At 36.7% G+C, this 23,014-nt stretch overlaps 1 protein-coding gene across 1 annotated transcript; it reads right to left on the bottom strand.

Moving 5' to 3' along the window:
* Positions 1–1,469: 1,469 nt before the first annotated feature.
* Positions 1,470–22,432, bottom strand: ngfb (nerve growth factor b (beta polypeptide)). Its single transcript, XM_084127713.1, has 3 exons — positions 22,247–22,432; positions 4,857–4,969; positions 1,470–2,965 (listed from the first exon to the last, which is right to left on the bottom strand). Exons 2-3 carry the CDS (start codon positions 4,930–4,932, stop codon positions 2,355–2,357), a joined length of 687 nt encoding a protein of 228 aa, XP_083983839.1. The 5' UTR covers positions 4,933–4,969; positions 22,247–22,432; the 3' UTR covers positions 1,470–2,354.
* Between the last annotated feature and the right edge of the window lie 582 nt (positions 22,433–23,014).

Genomic DNA, 23,014 nt, shown 5'->3' with positions numbered 1-23,014 from the left:
ACACGTAACTACAAGTACTTACTATAGTAACAGTAAATTATGCATAATTACAAATAACTACCCTAAACCAAACCCTAACCATAACTCTAAGGTAAGTACATGGTTAATTAATATTACTCAGTCAGTACTTATTTGATGTAACTACGTTACCTTAAAATAAAGGGTTACACTTTATTTTAAGGAGTCATTGTTACAGTGTAATTATATATTTAAGCACTGAGTAATAATAATTAACAACATGTACTTACTATAGGGTTAGGGTTGGATTAGGGTTTGGTTGAGGGTTAATTTAATGTAATTATGCATAATTTACTGTTATTAATATGGTAATAAATTGGTAAAATATGGTATATGCTAAAAAAAAGTGTTACCAAATAAAGAGTAACCTCAACTTTTTTTTAGCTGGGTGATAAGCAAATCTTTCAAACCAGTGTCATGCTAACATGTAATGTTTGAGTGTTATGATTTTATAACCAAAATAATCGTGCAGGATTTTCGCTAAATAATAAATTAAATGTTGGTGTGTTTTTCACCAAACCCTATCATATGTCCTCAGAACACTTGGAAAATATGACATTAGTCATATGGGTTCTTAAAAATAAAAGTCATATGGCATTATAACACCAACAGGGTGAATACATAATGACGGAATTCCCATTTTTTGGGTGAACTGTCCCTTTAAAGGGGTGGTATAATGCCCTTTTTACAAGATGTAAAATAAGTCTTTGATGTCCCCAGAGTGTGTATGTGAAGTTTTAGCTCAAAATACCCCACAGATATTTTTATACAGCATGTTAAAGTCGTTAATTTTTGAGGGTGAGCAAAAACACACCATTTTGCTCCCAGCACAGAGGCTTCAACAGCTTGTGTCATTTTACTTCACACAGATATGCACTGAAAATTTCTAAACTTTTAGCCTTTTATGTTCAAACCAGAGTCAGACAATGATAGAGAGATTCAAGAAGAAGTGATAACATGTAGAATGCAACAGGATATTTCTGAAAGGTTAGTTGATGAATTTATGTAGCTTATGTGTAGTTATCTTCTAGTGATTGATTAGCATATTCTGTCTTGATAATCTATAAATCGTGTTCAGGGGGCGGGGTTTATGTAAATTCTAGGGTTGGTGATGTCACTAACCCGGGAGGAATGTTGTGTAGTTCCTATCAGCCGTTTGTTGTAGTCCTTAAAAAGCAATTTCTTTAAAAGCAAATATCTCCCTTTGCTTTGAACTTTGAGCGTTGTAACTTTGCAGATGTTGTTTATGCTCAAACAGCAACATTACAAACTAACTAAAGTTGGAAAAGTGAAATCATATTCAACCACCCCAAGCATTATCTACTAGGCTTCACTAAGTGTATCATAGAAGACACATTTCGTTAATGTGAAATAATTTTCTGTGGTAACCAACAGCACAAATGCTGTCAAAAGAGCTTAAGTCAACATGAAACAGATTTTTTTTTTTTTTTACCATTTCCAAACCATTTTAATTTGATAAGGTGATGAATTTTAGAGTCAAGATATTCAACAAAAACAAAATGCAGGCCAGCAGTTGGTTGCAAGAAATCCCTTAAGAAAACCCTTGACAATACACTTCTTGCAACTGGGCCCATGACTTCTTGAACTATTGGAGACTGGCAAGTTGTCTGTGAAAATATGTTGACAAGTGGTTGGAGGGGCCAAAAATGAAAGTCATTCAGTAAATTTTTTTTGCTTTGGAAAAATGTGCACCAATCTATAATAAAAAGAACATGTATTAGGAAAAAATTAAGTTCACTTTTGTTAACAAGTTGTTCATCCAAAAATTAAAATTCTGTCATCATTTACTCACTCTCATGTCGTTCCAAACCTGTATGGCTTTTTTCTTCCACAGAAAAAAAAACAGGACAAAATGTCAATGCAATTACAATGAATGTATTGAAGTTTTCAAGTAAGAGTAAATCATGACAATTTTAATTTTAAGTTGAATTTAACCCAGAATGTTGCTTTAAAAAATGATCCACGTCCTAATATGCACACTAAGGACCCTCAATAAACTTGACAATAATGCTGCAGTTTAATAAATAACAATTACCACACACAACAATGTATGTACATGTTCAGGTAGGCCTACTGCTGCAAAAGAAAACAATTATTTTAAAAAGACAGAAATGCATAAAAAAGAACTGAAAAAACAAACTCTGAAGTCCAACTCATTCCATTGACAATATCCTCCTTAGACGGTGTATTTTATGTCACAAAGTTATCATTAACGGTTTGCTCAAGTAAAATGTCCACCATCCCATGGAGGAAATTGGAATATCAAGTTTGATAGCATAAGGCTTTTGCTGGTGTATTCAAAAGCAGCCAGTGTGTCACTGTCTCCAAGACTTTCGGCTCAGCACACACACACAAGCTACATTGATCCTTATGAGTCTCCACGCCACCAGGTTCTTGAATGAAGTCAGCGCTCGCACGAACGTGTGCGAATTGGTACAGTACGAGTTCCAATGGCGCGCATCGATTCCCAAACACCCAGAACCTCCGGTCCGCCCGCTGCTGCAGGTCGTCTCAAAAAAGTACTGCTTTTTCTTGGAGTTGTTGATGATGACGTCAGGCAAGACGGTGACCTCGTTGCCTGACATGTCTGTAGCTTTGGTTTTGTTCCCCTCCCAAGTGCTGACGCTCTCACAGACGGAGTAAACGCCGCGGTGTTGAGGCGGTCCTGCTTTCCTCTTCGTCCTGCTCCTCATCCGGTGCCCAGTGGGCTCAGAGTCGGGGGGGTGTTCGCTGAAAAGTACGCGGGGCGAGCGGTACCGTCTCTTGTTGAAGAGTTTGGGATCCACGGTTGGCACAGGGATGGCTGTGACATCTTGTCCGTGGTGGTTGTGTTGTAAGCAGATGTCACCTGGGCGCTGGGCAAACATCTGGCTGCAGGACAAGAGCAGCAGGGCAAGCATGGACCACCGCATGGGCTCAGCGTGACCTGAGTACAGCACAGATTCATGTTAGGTTTGATCACACAGAATACCAGTAGCATACACACAAATAATGCCAAATTTCTTCAGATTTTCTTCTGCACTGTGATGCACAGGTGCTTTGGCTGATATAGGTATCCAGTAATTATATCATGGTAGCTAAAGAATGGTAGATAAACTATATGATGGCTGATATCTGTAGATCTAAACCGTATTTTTCCACAAACAGCTTCACAATAAAGCTCCAATCTAGTATTTTACTAGATATTTTTTTCTTTCATATTTTTCAGGCACTTCTTATTTTCAAGTAGTGAAAAAGTTCAAGTAGATGGATAACTGTTTTTGTTTTATACTGTATAGACAAAAGTGTACTGTCTAAATCTGACTAAAACTTATCTACTTTTAATACTGGCCAATTCATATATTGAAAATAATGCATATTTATTGAACTGATGGTCAAAATAATAGTGAAATATAAAAATAAAAATTAGCTGCAGATGGTGTCAGTTATATATGACCATCTGTAGCTGAACATCGGTTTAGTTTAATCAGTTTTAAGAATCCATTATCCAATGTAATAAACCTTTTTTTAAAAATAACTAAGAATATTTTATAGGGCCCTATTTTAACGATCTGAAACGCAAGTATCAAGCGCGAAACGCAAGTAACTTAGTGGGCGGGTCTTGGGCGCTGTTGCTATTATACCGGCGGGATATATGACTCTTGCGTCCGACGCAAATCTAAAATGGGTTGGTCTGAAGTAGCTTCATTATTCATAGGTGTGGTTTGGGCGTAACATGAAATAAACCAATCAGATCGTCATTTCACATTCCCTTTAAGAGCAGGCGCGCTTGTTCCATGGCGGATGGCTATTATAACGGCGGATTTGCCAGGCGCACGCCAGGAGCGGTTCACAGCCGAGGAGACTGACGTTCTCGTCAGGGCCGTAAAACACAGAGAAGTGACGTTGTATGGGGATGGGAGAAACCCACCCAAATTAGCTTCGGTTAAACAGGCGTATAAAAATTTGGGTAAATGTGTAAGCTAGATTTATGCCTATTTTTTCACATCTTCATGGACACAACAATGATTTCCCTCGTGTGTTAATATTTTTCCTTGTAATAATGTATGATTTGCAAAAATGAAAACTGCTGCTTCTGTGTAGATGAGAGAATCAAAGTGTATGTGCGTTGTGCACACGCTACATTGATTATGGCCAAGCATGCGCCCTTAAAATAGCATATGAATAACATGCGCAACACGTTAGAAAACAATTCCGCCACTGACCAGGAAAAACCTAGTCTAAAGTCAGTGGCGGAATTGTTTTCTAAACCTGCAAAATAGCACCAGGGAACGTTTGCGCCGGAACACGCCTCCTCTTTGCGCTGAACCGCCCCCGGGAGCGCAAGTGTATTTCTTAGTTAACCGACGTGCGTCTGTGGAGGGAAAAGTCCGCTGTGTGCGGGTGCAAAATAGGAATGATACATGCATCGTGTACAAAGTCAATTGCGCTGGGTGCAAGATAGGGCCCACTGTCTCCTAAACTGGATATTGTGACAGAACTGATGATATCATATTGGTAATATTACATAAACCACAGAATACTTCAAAGAATACTTTAGTATTAACATGGTATATGTCCAAAAAACATGGTAGTACCATGTTACCATGTCCAAACTACTCCAAAAGTAGTTTTTTTTTTCTTTTCTTTTTTCATTGAATCTGGGAGCTGAGATATAATGCCTCATACATGTGTTTCAGCACAGCCTGAATGAGCCTCTGTAAACTACCATGACATGCTTTTGCTTTCTGGACATTGATTATTTTTTTCAATTGAAAATATGAGACTTATATGCTTTTTATACAAGTAATCTTGTACTTGAAAGAAAGAATGTTTACCTGTGAAATGTATCCAGGTGAACTGTTTTCTCCTGTCTGTCTTTAGCGTAGATCTCCTGTGCTCCTCATGGTACATGTATCGACCAGCGTGGCATCTTCTGCTTCCAGCTCCTCTGCAATGAGGTAGAAAAAAAATAGGAAGCAAGCTATAATTTTAATAATTACCATTTACTGAATACATAATGCTCATGCAGCATTGGAAAGCCCGATTCATTCTTGTGAATCGGTTTATTTGAGCAGATTTACACAAATGATTCACCAGTTCAACGCATTCGGCCTTTTTTCTGAAGACAAAAATCTAAACTTGCTCTCAATGACGTCTCACTGTTGTCAAGGAGAAACATTTCTCACATTAAAGAGATCTCCAATGACTTATTTCTTTCCTACAGGGAGAAACACCTCATCTGTCCAAATACATTCCTTCCACTGCTGAAATGCTGGGAGAAAAGGCACATTTCAGACATCTTCAGTCAATGAAAACATCTTCTGTGAGTGATGTAGTAATCACTGTCGAATTATTGTTCAAGCGTGACGCGCGCAGACAAACAAGACAGACCAAAACCCAAAATGTGACACACATCAACTAACGCCCCACACCCAAACCTCCAGTAAATTGCTTTGGATCGCACAGCCTTTCTGTGTGGCTTGTCTAAGAAATCCTCAGCCGCTGACCTCAAACTCATTAGCTGTGATAGAGACAATTTAACACGTTCCGTCTGGCATAGCCGGTGTTATCGCGCTGACACAAAGAGCCGAGCCAGGCGGTACTCTCCTTTCAAAACAGTCTGCTTTCATATGGTAACAGTTCCTGGGTGGCATGAGTTTCAGCGTGTAACGTGAGCCCTTCCCAAGCGCACATACGCACGGCCTTATCTCCAGCCTCCACAGGGCTATGGATTCCAGCGGCTGGAGGGCAAGCTTTCTCTAAGCACTCATGTGTGGCAGAGCTCAAGCATGAAGCATGGCTTTGTGCTGTGGACTAGTAGTCCATGCATAGACAGCATCCGCTTTAGTGCACACTGAAGACTTGTTCTAGATAGGTTCACTAGAAGCTGTCACATAACATTACATAAAATGAGAATCATCATGGTTTGGGATGAGGTGAAACGGCGGGCATGTTCGGACCCTCCTGCAAAAAAAAAAGAAGCTAGTCAGATTAAACTTATATTCAATAAAGTATGAAAAATACCCAGATGAAAAACATAGGTTCAAATGACAAACATTTGAACCTTTGTTTTTCATCTGGGTATTTTTCATACTTCATTGAATATAGGTTTCATTTGACTAGCTTCTTTTTTTGCAAGTTTTTTTTTTTTTTTTTTACAATAACATTTTTTATATTTTTGAATATAATTTGACTGTTATCACAAATTAATAAATAAATATATCACATTACATAACATACATACTGTATGTATATATATATCACAATTTAAAAATGTAGAATTAATTTAGAATTAATTTCATATATTTATTTCATATATAGTTACTTATTTGTCATTTTACAATTTTATCACAAATTATTTTTTTTATAATATATAAATGTTTAATATATACCATTACATATATAAAGCTTGTAAAATGTTGTTTACATATTCTAAAGAAAAAGGAAGTGAATGCTATAGGCTTTTGTGGGTTGTTCCTCAAACAGAGCCCTAGTCTCTATTATTTTCTGGTTTCTAGATATAGCTCGGGTCCTTGCTTCTATGCAATTCCATAAGATTTTCCACTTGTTTTATCCCCTGCCAGAAGGAAATCATAAATATGATGGCAGTATTAGTAGAATGAGTTGTATAGTTGCACAGGGAAATATGTTAGGATATAAAGAACATTTATCTAAAGGCAGTTATTGCTTGCACAAAAGTCAGACAATAAAAATAATGATTTAAGTACAGTATTTCATTGCCAGCATAATTTATCAATGTTTCACTGACAAATTTATGGTTGTTAATAAAACCAACCAAGGACATAATGAACACAAACACACTCTCATACACACATCCAGATGGCTGGCTGGATGAGCTCTGTTACGAGAGGGTGTAAAAGACTTATTGCTGAAGTTATTGACAACAGACGATGATGAATCCAGATGGGGGAATGATAATCAGCTCTGGATATAAAACTGGACACTATTGTACCTTCACATACACATGCTGTTAGCAATTATACAAAGATATCATTTCACAAACCATAAACACATGTATGATTTACTGTACATGTGAAAAACACAACCAAACCCCTAACCAGGGGCGTAATTTGTGGGGGGGGTTGGGGGGGAGATAACCCCACCAATATTTAAATCTATGCATTACAACCCCCCCAATATTTATACCATGATCACATGAAAAGGAGGCATCAGGAGGCATACCCAAACTTCAGCCCCCCCAATGTTCAAACCAAATCTACGCCCTTGCCCCTAACCCTACTGTAGGTATTAAAGTATGATGAGTAACATAATGCTACAGACATAAATGATATAATGCAGCTCGTTGACGAGAGGTGTGCTTTTATAAAGATCTTGGGAAAGCCCTCTTTCCAAAGATGCAAAAAAACTAGTTATTGTTTTCAGAGTGATGGAGTAATATTTAGGTCATCACTGTATGAATGCATGACTACGGTATTCATTTTGGACACCAGTTGGCCATTGAGGCCCATGATGATGAAGTGTGACGTCACTGAAACAGATACATTTATCATGACTGAAATTCCTGGATGGAGTACATTAGTTAACCACCTAATTATATTTTAGGATAAGTATATGCAAAAAGGATGAAAATAATCTGTAATTTATTTCATTCAGTTAAACAGTCCTGAAGTACACACACTAATGCATGTAGTGTTCTGGAAAGAGCCACCCAGTAGACCGACATGATCAAGATGAAGCACCTGCTCGTCATCTGTGGACAGGCTCATCTGAGCGAGTGGCCAGAGGGTGTGTGTGTGTGTGTGTGTGTGTGTGTGTGCGTGGCACACAGTGTAAGGTTCAGGCTATTGTATCAGACAGTTGCTCGAGCCTCTCCCAGGACCGGCTAAAACCCGGCTAAATTTTTTTGTCTCTTTGCAGTGATGAACAGAATTGGCAAAAATCAAGTTTCTACAAGCTTCAGAGAATAAAATAGAGATAGACGAATCAAAAGAGAGATCAACATTCCTGATGAAATGTTTCTTGAGCAGAAAATCAGCATATTAGAATGATTTCTGAAGGATCACGTGACACTGAAGACTGGAGTAATGATGCTTGGCATCATAGGAATGAATTACATTTTAAAATTGTAATTCAATTTTACTAGATAAAGCCTTGGTGAGCATTAGAAACTTTTTTCAAAAAAAGAAAAAAAATCTTACAGATCCAAAAAAATGTTTTACAGTAGCATAATTATTAATGAATTCATTATTTAAAAAAAAAAAAAAAAAAATATATATATATATATATATATATATATATGCAAATGACACACACACACACATCATAGTTTAAACAATAAATGTCTATTTTTCATTGAATAATAAACTATTTACAACAAACTATTTTAAAAATAAAAATAAATGCATAGTATAATCTATTTATATTATATACTGGAATTTAAATTTTATATAATGCAAATTAAATTGCAACACTGGCTGTAATGTAACTCCATTACAGCTGTAATTTATAAATGCATTTTTTCTGGAAAATGAGGACATACATTCCAAAACATTACTCATTTGTTTATAACTTTCTACCAATGCTATGATGCTTCCAAGACTATCACAAATCATTTAGACAGAACCTAATCTATGTCAGCCAACTAGATAACGTTACTGTTACTGTTCATTTGCAACAACACCATTTAATACACCACAGTAAACTAAAAGTGTATGTTTGCATAAAACACAATGAATGCAGCACTATAAAAAATTTCTGCCATGATTATCAGTTAAGTTTACAGACATTTCCTTTAACCCCAAAACACAACACAATGTAATGCATAATTCAAAATAGGGGTAAAAAAACCTGTGAATAAGCAATATGGAAAATGTGTGCCCTATTTTTGTTACTGACTTTTCTTAGAGAGAAGATAGTGTGAACACAGCACTGGCCTGAAGTCCCTCATCTCAAACTCTCTCTGCCATCATACTGTTCATCCCCAGTTCATCTTAATCCAGTTACTCTTACCCTTTAACCCAGTTAAGGTTAAATATGAAGATAAGAGCAGTTCCACAGAAAATTGCAAAATGTATATAGGCCTAGAGTAAAAGTATAAACAATTTCAATACAACACAGAACAGATATTCAGTAGCAAATGACATCTATAAAAATGCTAGTCACTCATTAATGGCTGTTAAGCTAGCAGATATGTTTTCAGTGTGTATAAAAGTAACATGTGGGAGAACAGTAAACATTTCAAACGCATCAGTGGTCACATAATGAGAATCTTTTGATGTTTCCTTGACAAAAACACTACTGAGACTCAACTTTGTTTTCAGACTAAAGAAAACAGGTTGACTTTTCCCACCAGAGAAATAGCCATGTTGAAATGTGAAGACATCAATGTAAAATATATCTCACATCTCCCAAGCATAAAGCCAGATCTCTTCTGCACTTCTCTGAACCAGCAGCTGTGTAATTTAACAATCTCAACAAATTCCCTCAATGAGAAACAGAAGTTACATCATTTACTTGGACAACAATAAAAGCACAGGCATTTGGGACAGTCCCGTGCAGGGGCCCCTCGGTGAGTTATGAGTTATGGCTGCATTGCTGATTTTTACTCTGCATTGAAGCCACATCTAAGCAACAAATACTGAGTGACTTTTTAATGCAGTACAGAGAGGCAGACTAAATGTATTTACACAAAATATGCTCGAATGTTGAATTACATGCACATAGGACAGACAACAAGACATTCGTGTCAATTTTGCCAGTAAAGGCTCGTTCACACCAAGGACAATAACTATAACGATAAATATATAGCTCCAAAAATCTTTGTAAATATAAAAGAACAGCAGAGTCGGCACAGAGGAGAGGAACAATATCGCTGGAATCACTTTCAGAAAGTTTTTTAAACATTGACAGCCAATCAGAATCCATCCTGCTTTAAAGAGTTAAGCAGCAGAATAAACAGAACAACATTATCGTTATAGTAATCGTTTTTACAGTGAACACTGTGAACGATTTGCACTTTCTAAGTTAAAGATTATCCAAAATCGTTTCACTACATACAGTCATGAGTATGGAAGCCATTTTCTGCCAAATTTAAATAAATAAATTAAATGATTAAAATGAAAATTAAAACCAAATTAACGATTTCATTACAGAAAACAGTACGCAAAATATGTGACAAAATTGAGAATGAAATTAAATTATTTCATTTTCACAGCATTATCCCTGTCAAATTGAAAAATAAAATGCAATTGGTGATTTCACATTTCATTTTCCATACAGTCTGGAGGCAAGACTGCCAATATTAAAATGAAAAGCCAAACGTGAAAAAGAAACTACAAATACAGTTTTTACAATACTCTTTAGTAACGCTCACGCAATAATAGTGACACAATTCAAATACAAATGTAAATTTTCGTTTTCATTTTAATTCCTCTTTTATTTCACAGTTTTCATTTTCGTTTTCATTTTCAAAGACAACCTGCATGCAAATTCTATGTTAATGAGTGGGTGTGGCTTATTCTAGTAACGGCGCTAGAGACACGCCTTCTGTAAAGCGAAGTCATCGACGTCCGTGTGCATGAGTTGAATGTGTGAAACGAAATTATTTAAATGTGATTATATTGTAATTGAGATGACGAGATATGGCGAAATCTGTTAGGGAGCTTTTGCGGGAAGCTGCCGCAGCATTAGAACATGGAAACAACCAGCCTGACCATGTTAGTTATGATGTTAGACTCAGACTAGACCATAATCGATGAGGTTCATTCATGTATTAGGCTGTTTTGGAAATTCAACTATTTGGGTGTACAAAGGTCTTAACACAATTTCTACAACAATTATAGCCAGACATTAATACCCACTGGCTTTAACCGAGGACCTCGGCCAATGTTTCATATTCGCGTCGTGCCTAACAACGCCCTTCAGCCGTGACTTATTCAGATACAGCACTAGCCTGTATCTGTCCGCTGTTTAACTGTTACGTGTCTTTTGGTTATTTTAAGTTTGTGTACAAAAAGAATCACAATGCTGATTTTCATTTCCAGTAACAACTTCTGGATGAGATCGAGAAAGCGAGTGTACCTGCATTTACAGTAGGCTAGATATAGCATTTTCCTTCAGGTCAGTCCTATATTCATAAAAAATCCGTTTGAATGTCCGGTGTGATATCTTGTACTTTTAACAGTTAATGGGGTTGTCCGTGCCTATAGTCATGTCAAATGCGTCTTTCTTCTCCGTGATCACAAGTTTGAGTCATTTCAAAAGTCTTCTCTACTGACTGACTGACTCACTCATTAAGACAGTCTTTGTCTCCATCTAATGGAGAAATAATGTAACTTCTTCTGTTGCTTTATGGTCAGGGACTATTTTTTTTTCTCCAGCGGAAGGAATTGGCTTTTAGTGATTCATTTTACTTCATGAAAGTTGCATAGATACATATGTTTCGGGATTAATATTTGTATTGCGTGGTAACCGTTTTATAAAAGCAATAAGGTAGGCTACTCTAGGCTAGTGCTGTATCTGAATAAGTCACGGCTGAAGGGCGTTGTTAGGCACGACGCGAATATGAAACATTGGCCGAGGTTCTCGGTTAAAGCCAGGGTATTAATGTCTGGCTATAATTGTTGTAGAAATTGTGTTACTAAGACTTCTGTACACCCAAATAGTTGAATTTCCAAAACAGCCTAATACATGAATGAACCTCATCGATTATGGTCTAGCCTGAGTCTAACATCATAACTAACATGGTCAGGCTGGTTGTTTCCATGTTCTAATGCTGCGGCAGCTTCCCGCAAAAGCTCCCTAACAGATTTCGCCATATCTCGTCGTCTCGATTACAATATAATCACATTTAAATAATTTCGTTTCACACATTCAACTCATGCACACGGGACGTCGATGACTTCGCTTTACAGAAGGCGTGTCTCTAGCGCCGTTACTAGAATAAGCCACACCCACTCATTAACATAAGATTTGCATGCAGGTTGTCTTTGAAAATGAAAACGAAAATGAAAACTGTGAAATAAAAGAGGAATTAAAATGAAAACGAAAATTTACATTTGTATTTGAATTGTGTCACTATTATTGCGTGAGCGTTACTAAAGAGCATTGTAAAAACTGTATTTGTAGTTTCTTTTTCACATTTGGCTTTTCATTTTAATATTGGCAGTCTTGCCTCGAGACTGTCGTGAAAATGAAATGTGAAATCACCAATTGCATTTTATTTTTCAATTTGACAGGGATAATGCTGTGAAAATGAAATAATTTAATTTCATTCTCAATTTTGTCACATATTTTGCGTACTGTTTTCTGTAATGAAATCGTTAATTTGGTTTTAATTTTCATTTTAATCATTTAATTTATTTATTTAAATTTGGCAGAAAATGGCTTCCATACATGAGAAGGTATTTTAAAAAAGGGCTAAATTGCCAAAAATAAAATCACTGACTGTAAGAGTAATGATTACATTTGTAACCCTGGATCAGTCACAAGTCGCACGGGTATATTTGCGGCAATAGCCAACAATACATTGTATGGGTCAAAATTATCGACTTTTCTTTTATGCCAAAAATCATTAGGATATTAAGTAAAGATCATGTTCCATGAAGATATTTTGTAAACTACCTACCATAAAACATTTATTTTTATGTTTTTGAATGCAGCACAATTGCGTACATAAATTGACAACTTTAAAGGCGATTTTCTCAATGTTTCTATTTTTTGGCACCCTCAGATTTCAGATTTTCAAATAGTTGTATCTCAGCCAAATATTGCCCTATCCTAACAAACCATACATAAATGGAAAGCTTATTTATTCAGCTTTCATATTATGTATAAATATCAATGTACATCATGTGACTGGTTTTGTGGTCCAGGGTCACATTTGATAAAGAACTATGTGACTCAAAAAAAAAAGTGGCAAAATTATTTTAGTTTTTGAGATTTTGCCTACCACAGTATTCAAACGTTTGTCTCCATCAGATACTTAACATTAGACAAATTCTGATGCATGATGGTCATACTTTAATAAAAAAAAAAAAAATTAAACTGATTTTTTAGAAATAAATATATATAGGTCTTTAGAAAAAATATCTTATTTGTGATATATATATATATATATTTCTATATATTTTAATCAAATGGTTTGTAGGGAGTCACCAAGAATATGGAATAGAACAAATTTTACTCACAAGGAATCATGTAGAAAACAACTAACAACATAAGAAATGCTTTGGTCTGGGAATCCATTCAAATACTTCACAAATGTCTTAGGTTTTATAAATTATGTTGTTTTAGTTCATTTGCTTGCACAAACTGACAGTCAGCTACTTAACCAACAACTATAATTGAGAAAAGGGAAAAAAACAAACAAAAGCTGATCAAAAGAATAATTGCAGTGAATTGATGCTCCCGGCCAAGCAAATGCTTGAGTAGGATTGCGTGCTGCCGGCTAGCTCTGGCTTGCTTGGAATCCAGAGGCCGAGATTTTGTCTCGTTTGCCCTCTGGACGTTATTTTGCGGAAGCTGTCTTAAAAAGCATAATAGCAGGCAATTTAGACCAACTGTCAGCTGTCCTATTTTTTCGACACCCTTTCTGTTTCTCTGTGTGGAGGTGAAAGCTCGCCAATTACTGAATTATGGTATTGAGTAACTGTGGGGAAATCACAGGCATGAAGTCAAAGATGCCTAAATCTGACCGCTTCTGTCAAGGTATTTCAATCTAAAACAGATGTGCTGGATCTTTTGACCAGAACCAGGAGGTCTTGGTAGGTTTAGGAATAAGCTGAAATATTTCCCTTAGAGTAGCAGACTATTTCAAGGCCTGTGTGAACGTAGACAGGACCTAATTAAGTTATAATCTATTAGGGAACAATGTTCCTGCTGGTATAATACACAATACAAATTTCCGTCAGTTAAAGCCATGCAAAATGCAATCATTTAAATTCCTCCACATTAATATTTATTCTTTTATTTTTCAAATGAATGCACAAATACATTACGAACACATGATTGCATTTTCTGAATCTGAATGCTTTAGCACAAATAGTTCAGTGTCTCATCTTTGAAAACAGCACAGAAGACCTTTGCCAGTACAAAAGACATACAGTATTTACATTGTTTCCAAATTTTTGGCAGGTGAGGAGCGACTTCACAAGCAAGTCTGAATAAGGCTCTGGATGCCAGTAAAAGAGCGAAATGACATCAGAAATAGTTAGGAATGAATTGTTAATGGTCCTGAAATAAACACTTGGACATTCTAACCCTTGCAGTCACGAAAACAGCTCACTCTATGGCTGGAGAACACAGACACGAAAGGTATTTAAAGAAACTGCCGCCGCTCACGGGTTTCACCTGGACAGTCTCATCACTCGCTTTAAACCATGTTTGGTATCTACCGTGACAGAGTACAGACTGCACTTGTGCATGATGTTTCTTTAGAGTAAGAGCAACTCTTTTGGCATGCAGACTTGATACCTTTGGTCTTAGGGATTTGTGAGATTTGGCCTCGGACTTGTTTACGGCTACACTAGTGATATAGGCTACCATAGAAACAGACAAAGTTACTTGTCTCGGCAGCCACTGCATGTGAACTACACAAGATATCTGCATTATCTCTTGGCTGTCAAACTGTGTAAGACCACATCATTTTGGACTATGGTAATGGTTAACAACAATTATTATACGGTTCTGTGGAATACTTGATTCTGATTGGTCAATCGCGCCATCCAGCGGTAAGTTATTCCCAGATAACAAACTTACAGTCTCTCACTCTCACCTGCAAATATGGATCAATGATTTTGATGACATCACTCTGCAACTTCAGCTTCTCATCAGATTTTCTGTCCAATCAAATGCTCTCTAGAATCTAAAGTGTCCCGCCCCTGACGCTGAAGCTCACTTGATCACACATTTACTATTTTCTACATGGTGAATGGCACAAAGTGCACTATATAAGGGATAGGGAACGATTCAGAGAGTATGAACATGCTTTCCATTGGGGCAAATGAAGTCTGGTTTCACGTTAGTGTCACTCCGGTCCAGAGACACGATAGCACAGAGCGGATATGTGTGAGGCCACAAAACTTATCGGACCCATTTGAAGTCTGCTATATTTTAAAGCGATATGGAGGAGATTAGGAGGAGAAACAGTTCGAGATTAGGAGGAGGAAACTGCGGCTTTACCGAGCTCAACAGCTCTGAGCTGTGATATAAACTAAATGCTATTGGCTATTTAAAAAAAGAAGAGGTCCTGTCTTCATGTTTCAGAGGAAATTACATCAACACATTGAATAATGATGCACGTTTCAAGGCACTTCAGTGAGCCTTTTAAAAAAAAATCTGAAGTCGTTCAACCCCTACTAGTATATAGTGTAATTTTTATTTTATATATAATAAATATATAAAAATTACATATATATATATATATATATATATATATATATATATATAATAACAGATTTATGCCTTCCACATCACAGCTCAGGATAGTTTCTTCACATTGGACGGACAGGGGAAAAAAAAAGAATGATTATAATTATTATCTTCGAAAAAATGAGGGGAGCAAATTTAGTCATTTCTATATAAGGGTTTTAATGGCTGCTATGCCGCTGACAAAAGAGTCAATTATATCATCTATCAACAAGTCACAAGCAAAAACTCATTTGGAAAAAAATGAAGGGGCAAGGATGTTGAGAATCTGTCACAATCAAACAGCCTGGCTTTGCTTTGCGGTCCATAAACCCTGAGCCTGAGGCTGCGTGGTTAGTGGTCCTATGGCAAATGAATCCCTGCTCTTGTTGTTTTTTTTCACATCACATTTCCCACAGATGTTCTGATTTACACTGTGCTTCATGGTGGATGTATACAACTGTCCTCAGCCGCTCTAAATATTGAAATTTGTTCCAATGTTAGGATGGCGAAAATAAATCCATGTCACAGTGGAAAAGATCATTCATCCACAAGTAAAATAAACAGGGCTTCAAAGGTGCTGTAAGCGATTTCAGCTGTCTTGCTAACTTCCGTCATCTTGCTTGAACCACGTTCCCTCTGTCCACAGACATGTCAGCAAACTGGATGAAAGCTAGCTATTTGTTAGCAATCCCATTCATCTCAATGGCTCAGCTGCAGCATGCACCCCTGGAAGTACATGATTGAAAATCTGCCATCTTTGCTTATGGGCTGAATGCCACGTGGCTAATCACTCTGGAGCCACAGGAAATTATGTCATGCCAACAGTGATTGGTCGATGGCACCACAAGAATGCAAACAGACTCTTTTTCATTACAAAGACCAATGTGATTTCTCAGATAATAAGGCCATTTTATTCTTAGCGTTCCAAGAAAATGGCTTACAGCACCTTTGAAGCAGGAAATGAAAGACCTGTTCATATGAACGGAAAAGAAAACCCACGTGAAACACTTTATAATAGAAGTGTGCAAGAGAGTGTGAACACTGTCTAATAAACAACATATCTTGTTAAGAACTGGGATAATCGTTAAACCACATAAAGCTGCTTGCGAAGAAGAGTCTGATCAAATTACTGTATACGCCACAAAATTGACCCTTAAAGTAGAAATGAGGGCTGGGCAGCATGACAGCATACACTTGTTGTGACTGTAAAGATGTTTATACTCCAATAGAGTAGGGTTTGAAAGTGCAAAAACTTTTAACAACTTGAGTGAAATCTTTATTTAATGCACTCGAGCTGCATGCAGTCTGAAGTTTATTTCAATATTATATTATTGTAAATAAAAAACAAAATTGGCCCCTATACTGTGAAGCTATCAGTGTTCAGGACAGCTTTACATTGTTTGCAGGTGAAAGCCACACACACACAAAAAAAAAAAAAAAAAGAGAAGAGAAGAGAAGAAGAAGAAGAAGAAGAAAAAAAAAAGAAAAAGAGGAAAATGTAATGTGTTTGTATGAGACTTCATACTTATTATTTTGGTTTGTGTGTCTATCAAGTTTAAAGTAAACTAGATTTTATCTGTTAAGCATTTAATTAATAAGATTATACAAAAATATATATCATTGTTACTGTCAAAATATTTGGGGTTGGGAAGATGTTTTTATGTTTTTGAAAGAAGTCTCTTCTGCTCACCAAGGCTGCATTTATCTGATTAAAAATACAGTAAAAACAGTAATATTGTGAAATATTATATAACAATATTATTATTGTGAATTATTATTATTTAAAATAACAGTTTTCTACTTTTAGATTTATTTTTTAAAAAACAATTTATTCCTGTGATGCAAAGCTGAATTTTCAGTCTTCAGCGTCACATGATCCTTCAAAAATCATTCTAATATGATGATTTGCTGCTTATTATCAACATTGAAAACAGGAATTTTGTGTCTTTGCTGCCACTTATGATCAATTCAATGTATTTTGCTGAATAAAATAAATGTAAAGAAAATTTGTATTAATTTTTTTTTTTTTTTTTTCAGTAAAAAATTACTAATTTGTCCACCAGTAGGAGTGACTTGTTTGTCTTCTTCAGATATAATGCTGCAGATATAATTCTTTCCCTGCAGGTGCATTCCACTAACATCATTAACACAGAGCAAGACATGACAACCCAATTGTAGCAACTGCATAAGAGCTTGTTATGTCAGGTTTGAAAGCTAAACTGCAGGGGAATTAGAAGTTCAAGTCCTTAAACACACAGCTCCCTGAAGCCAGGTTGAAAAGAGCGAACGAGGCTGGCGGTGATCCAGGCCTGAGGAAAAGGCCTCCGACATGTTCCAATAGTTTACAGAGCACGGCATAAAAGGATGTGTCAGAGAATATTTCACAGGCGAACACCTGTATCTCTGGAAACTATTAGGAGGAGAAATGGTAAATATGCTGGATAGTTTACATCAAAAATCCGATTCAGAACTGTATGGGGACTGACGGCATACATTTAGAGTGATATTTATTGGAGTGCCTTTGAATTGAAACCACGTGTTAAGACACTTTAAAGCTCAGTCGCTGATCTTCAAAGGGAAGAAAGACAGAAACTACCCTTGCCTGTTCCACTCCACCATGCTGATAACTCATAAGAACACACATGAATCCCATTTAGCACATGCTTTACATTTATTATACGGTAAACAAAGTTTTTTTTCCCTTTCTGTGCCCCTTCAGTCCTTGTTTCAAACACCTCTTGAAACCATTTTGACTGCAAATCCAGCCGTTAATTTCTATTTAGTCTGAGCTCTGATTATCACCTCTCAGTTCCCCTTCACCTCTCGATCTCGGGGTATTTGCTTTCACAGTGCTGCAGATTTTTTCGCCCCATTTCTCTTGTTATTCTTCAGGTAATCCCTGGCTCAAAGGAGGAAGCCCCAGGGTCACCACCAATAACCCCCTCAAGGCTGACACCATAAACCCCTCTGAAAAGCCCCCAGACGCTTGTGGGAAAGAGGGCAGGTGGACTTAAATCCCAAAGAGAATGGTGTCTTGTGAGGGTCTATGGCAAGACAGCAAGTCAAGTTTTTCCTTTTGTTCAGTTCTTGAATTTCAGGCCAAATGGAAATTTTTTCCTGTTGCAAGAACGTGTTGGCAGATGTTGAAATCTGAAAGTTACAGCCAATTTTAAAGTACCTGACGGTTCCCGATAAACATTTCAAAGCATACGGACAGAAGTTGGGAAGCAGCTTTTGATTTTACAATGTCCACATAGATACTGCAGCTAATTACGGTTGTCACGCCTCTCTGAGTATTCAATCTCTTTCACAGAGTTCGGCTATTTACAAAACAGATAAACTCATTTTACAACCTTACAGTTCTGAAAAGTGACACCACCATCTTTGTGACAGCTTGTCTGTGGTGCAATGCTATGAAAAAATAATCACATGTATATCTTGGCTTATTCAAATTTACAAATTTAAAGTTTGATAAAAATTGAAGAATACCATTCAAAAGTTTGTGATCGTTAAGATTTTATGTTTTTAAAAGAAGTCTCTTATGCTCACCAGGGTTGGATTTACAGTAATACAGTAATATTATTATTACAACTTAAAATATAACTGTTTACTGTGATGGCAAAGCTGAATTTTTATGTCTTCAGTGTCACATGTTCCTTCAGAAATCCTTCTAATATGCTAATCTGGTGCTTAAGAAACATTTCTTATCAATGTTGAAAACAGTTGTGCTGCTTAATTTCTTTGTGGAGACTGTGATACATTTTGTCAGGATTCTTTGGCCCTGTTTGCACCTGGTATTGAGATGTGTTTTGGTCGATCGGATCACAAGTGGACAACGCTAAATACAGGTGCAAATGGGGTCTAAAACGTTTGAGCTTGTCCACTTTCGACCACTTCCAGAGGTAGTCGCATTAAACCGGAAAACGCATTAGACCGCGTTCGTAGTGTGAACGCTCGTGGTCGAATGTGTCCAAGACCACTCTCCACCTACTGACTTAATCCGTAAAAATTACGGGAAGCGCGCTAGCCAGACAGGATTTAAACTTTGTTGCCTGAAGACCCAAGTTTGGTTTGAAGACTAAATACAGACCCTCCCTTTAAATAAATCAGGACAGAAGTGGTTGAAAGTGGACAAAAGAGACGGATTTAAACACCAGGTGTGAACGGAAATGTGTCTCCCTCATCCACGGGAAATCCGATCGACCAAAACGCATCTTAATACCAAGTGTAAACAGGGCCTTTGATGAACGGAAAGCTCAGAAGAACATCATCTATTTGACAAAGTCTTTGCTGTCACTTTTGATCAATTTAACGCTTTCTCGTTAAATAAAAGTATTCATTTCTTTTAACGGTAGTATCTGTTATTCAGCCAGTGTTGCTTCAAAATAGCTTGCACCAAACATTTTAGATGACATCCATGTTCTTGTTTACAACCTTGAGATGCCAAACTGTTTCTATGGTTATCACTACTTCAGCCATCTCAAATGCAAGATGTAACACCTGTATTTTGTACACACATAGAACAATTTACTTTTCAGTTATTCTCACTCCCAAAACTTGTGTGTACGTGGCCTAGTAGCCTTAAAAAGTCTTGAATATAAGCCAATAGTACAGATCACTTGGCTTTGAGAGGACCAGCTACCCAAACACTGTCCTTTCTAAAAGAGAAATGGCACAAGAAATTGGATCTTCATTAAAGGGCAGAAGACAACCTGTTGTGTTCAAAGTATGAAGCTAAAAGTATGTCAGGTGTCTGGAGAACATCAGAGTCCATGAACCTGGCTTGCTATGTGGCAATTGACCCGAATAAACATCTGGTTAAACAGCATGAAATGCAAGTTAGTTTAGAGAGGGATAATTTACACAGAAATCATAATTACTCTAACGCCATTTCCAAACCTGTGGAACAAACTATGCAGAACACAAAAGGTGAATATTTAATCATGCAGGCCACTATTTTCTATTGTCTATTTTTAATGAAAGTGAGGACAGGGGCTGTCAAGCTCCTAAATGACCAAAAATAAAAATTAAGTACATTACGTAAAGATAAGAATAAAGTGGTCCATACTGCATGACTCGTGCGCAACTAAAAAGTGAGAATGACAAAAATCCTTCAAAGCAATAATGGCTTTTCCTTCTTGAAGCTAGAAAACTCCAGTACGGTGGCCAAGAGAGCTCAACACGCTGCAACTGTACAAAACACATGCGAAGAGTAGGGGAAAAAAACACCAGCAAATTAAGAAAACATCTTTGAGCTCTCTCGGCCACCGTACTTCAGTTCCCATTCATTACAAGGTTACTTTTGCATTCCACGGAAGACAGAAAAGTTATTAAGAGTTTGGAATGATGTGAGGGTTAATAAATAAAGACAGATTTTCAGTTTTTACAATTGAATTTTCTTCATGGATTTCTCATCTGCTTTTAATAATGTCCAAACTAATCTTCTTTTAAAGCGCCTTTATGATTTAGGTATTAGCTGGATGATTTCATGGATTAAGGATTTTTTTTTAAATTGCTTTATCAATAATATCATGTCTGACGGCTTGGTTTTAAATACTGTGTACTGTCTCCAATACTGTTCTCATTAATGAATTACAGTGTGATGATGATAATCTTTCCCTCGTGAAGTATGCTGATAGTATTTCATTGGTTTCCTATCAGAAGGAAATGAACAGCTATATATCGATAGTCTTATCGGTTGGTTTGATAGTTTTTTACATCTTAGGGTTATTTGATCATTTTATGGGGGGGGGGGGGGGGGGGGCGTCAATTGCGATTTTTAAAGACCATACACACTCTTCACTATGTTTTTGAAATACTCCCATCTTGGCACAGACTCAAAATACATATAAGAGAACGCCATTATTCTCATTTTTAAAGTCAATTTAATGTAATATAAGTTGAATTGACTTAAACATCCATGTTGAATGTACTTGCAAATTTAAGGCAGCAACTTTATTTTTAGTGTACACCATTCCTTTAAAAACATCTTCAAAATAGAAGTATTAAACACTTGATCATTTATAAGTTGCATTGTCCTTACAAAAAGTTAAAGTTTGCTTCACAAGAATGCTGATGTCAAAGGCTGTCTTTCATGGCTTCCATGTGTATACTGTACTGCACATATTATGTCTTGTAATGACTGGTTCTCATGAATCAGTAATGAGTGATGTAGGTAACTGAGATGGCTGCCTTACAACACAGAGGAAAAAATCATTAAAAAAAAGAAAAAAGCGCTGACAGTTTGTGTAGACTTCCATGATATGAAAAATATGGACGGTATGTTTGACCTGATGCTACAACCTCACCAGTGTATGACTGAGGTAATATGAGTCATGTGTGAGTATAGGTTTTGTGCATGTGTGCTGCAGCTGAAAGCGCTGCTATGGCCCGTATCGCAATGGTAACCTGATGATCCTGAAGTTTAAAGGGAGGGAGACCCGTTAAGCCCCCCAAAGAAAGGACAAATGGGATTGTTGGTTACCCCTGAAGACTGTGAACTAAGCTAATCCTATAGGTATTGTCATAAACTCTCTTACATACAATTACATGCATACACTTTGGCTTTTAAAAATGTGACTTTTTCTGTATAAAGTACAGAGAAGAATAGTTTAGATAAAAACAAGATAAGATTATGCACAAGAATGTTAAATTAATCAGTCCAGGTCAGAGTTTAGTCTAAAGCTTAAAAAAGTCTAAAGCTTAAAAGTGGACTAAGGTTAAACTAAAAATCAATATTTGTTTTGTTATTTGTATGGGCACAAAGACTTCACAATTAATGGACACAACTTCACTTCTAAAGTATTATATGCATGCATATGTCAAACTGTCCTACCTCTCTGCTCCTCTTCTTCACTCTCTGTCGCTTCAGAAAGTTAATCAGATGATGCCTTGATTATATATTTATGTTTAAATATTCCAATATTAAAGCTCCAATGCTTAATCCTGAATTGGGGAAACAGAATGCTCTTGTCATCCAGTCCGAAGCAGCTCCTGTTGTTGAGAAATTGATTGCTGTGGTAGTTAGAGCCAGAAGTCCCCTGTCTTAGTGCCTCCTCTGTGGAAGGGGAATCCACAGGTCCTAAAACCTGACAGGTTTCAGCCTTTAGTTTACTATGGAAAGAAAGGTACGGTTCACCAAAAAAATGATATTCTCTCATTATTTACTCACCCAGGTTGGTCAAAACCTGCATGATTGTCTTCTGATGAAATGTTCTGTGGAAAGTCAAATCTGCTATTTTCCATATAAGAAATATGGTAATTTACACCGCAACACAAAAAAGAACAACAAAAGTAGTTAAACCAACTCTATTACAATTCTTCTGACGAGGATATACCATGCAGTAGAGGAAAGGATTGAAATTCTGAATGTTATGGAAAAAATTTTTTTAATGAATGATCCCTTGAAAAGCCATTAAATGTGCAATGATCCTAATATTAGAGTAATATGAATGTTGAGTGCAACACAATATTCAAGGAGAAAAAAATAGAGGGGTTTTATCCATTTGCATTTGACTGGATTGTGAAAAGTGTCCATTAGATCCTAGAAATTGAATAATAATAAAATTACGAGGTCTTGGTGATGTCAACCAAAAAGGAATAT

The sequence above is a fragment of the Abramis brama genome, assembly GCF_963993115.1.
Source record: "Abramis brama genome assembly, chromosome: 11".
Taxonomy (NCBI): Eukaryota; Metazoa; Chordata; class Actinopteri; order Cypriniformes; family Leuciscidae; genus Abramis; species Abramis brama.
Note: the sequence above shows the minus strand (reverse complement) of the source record. Positions and strands in the feature narration are given on the sequence as shown.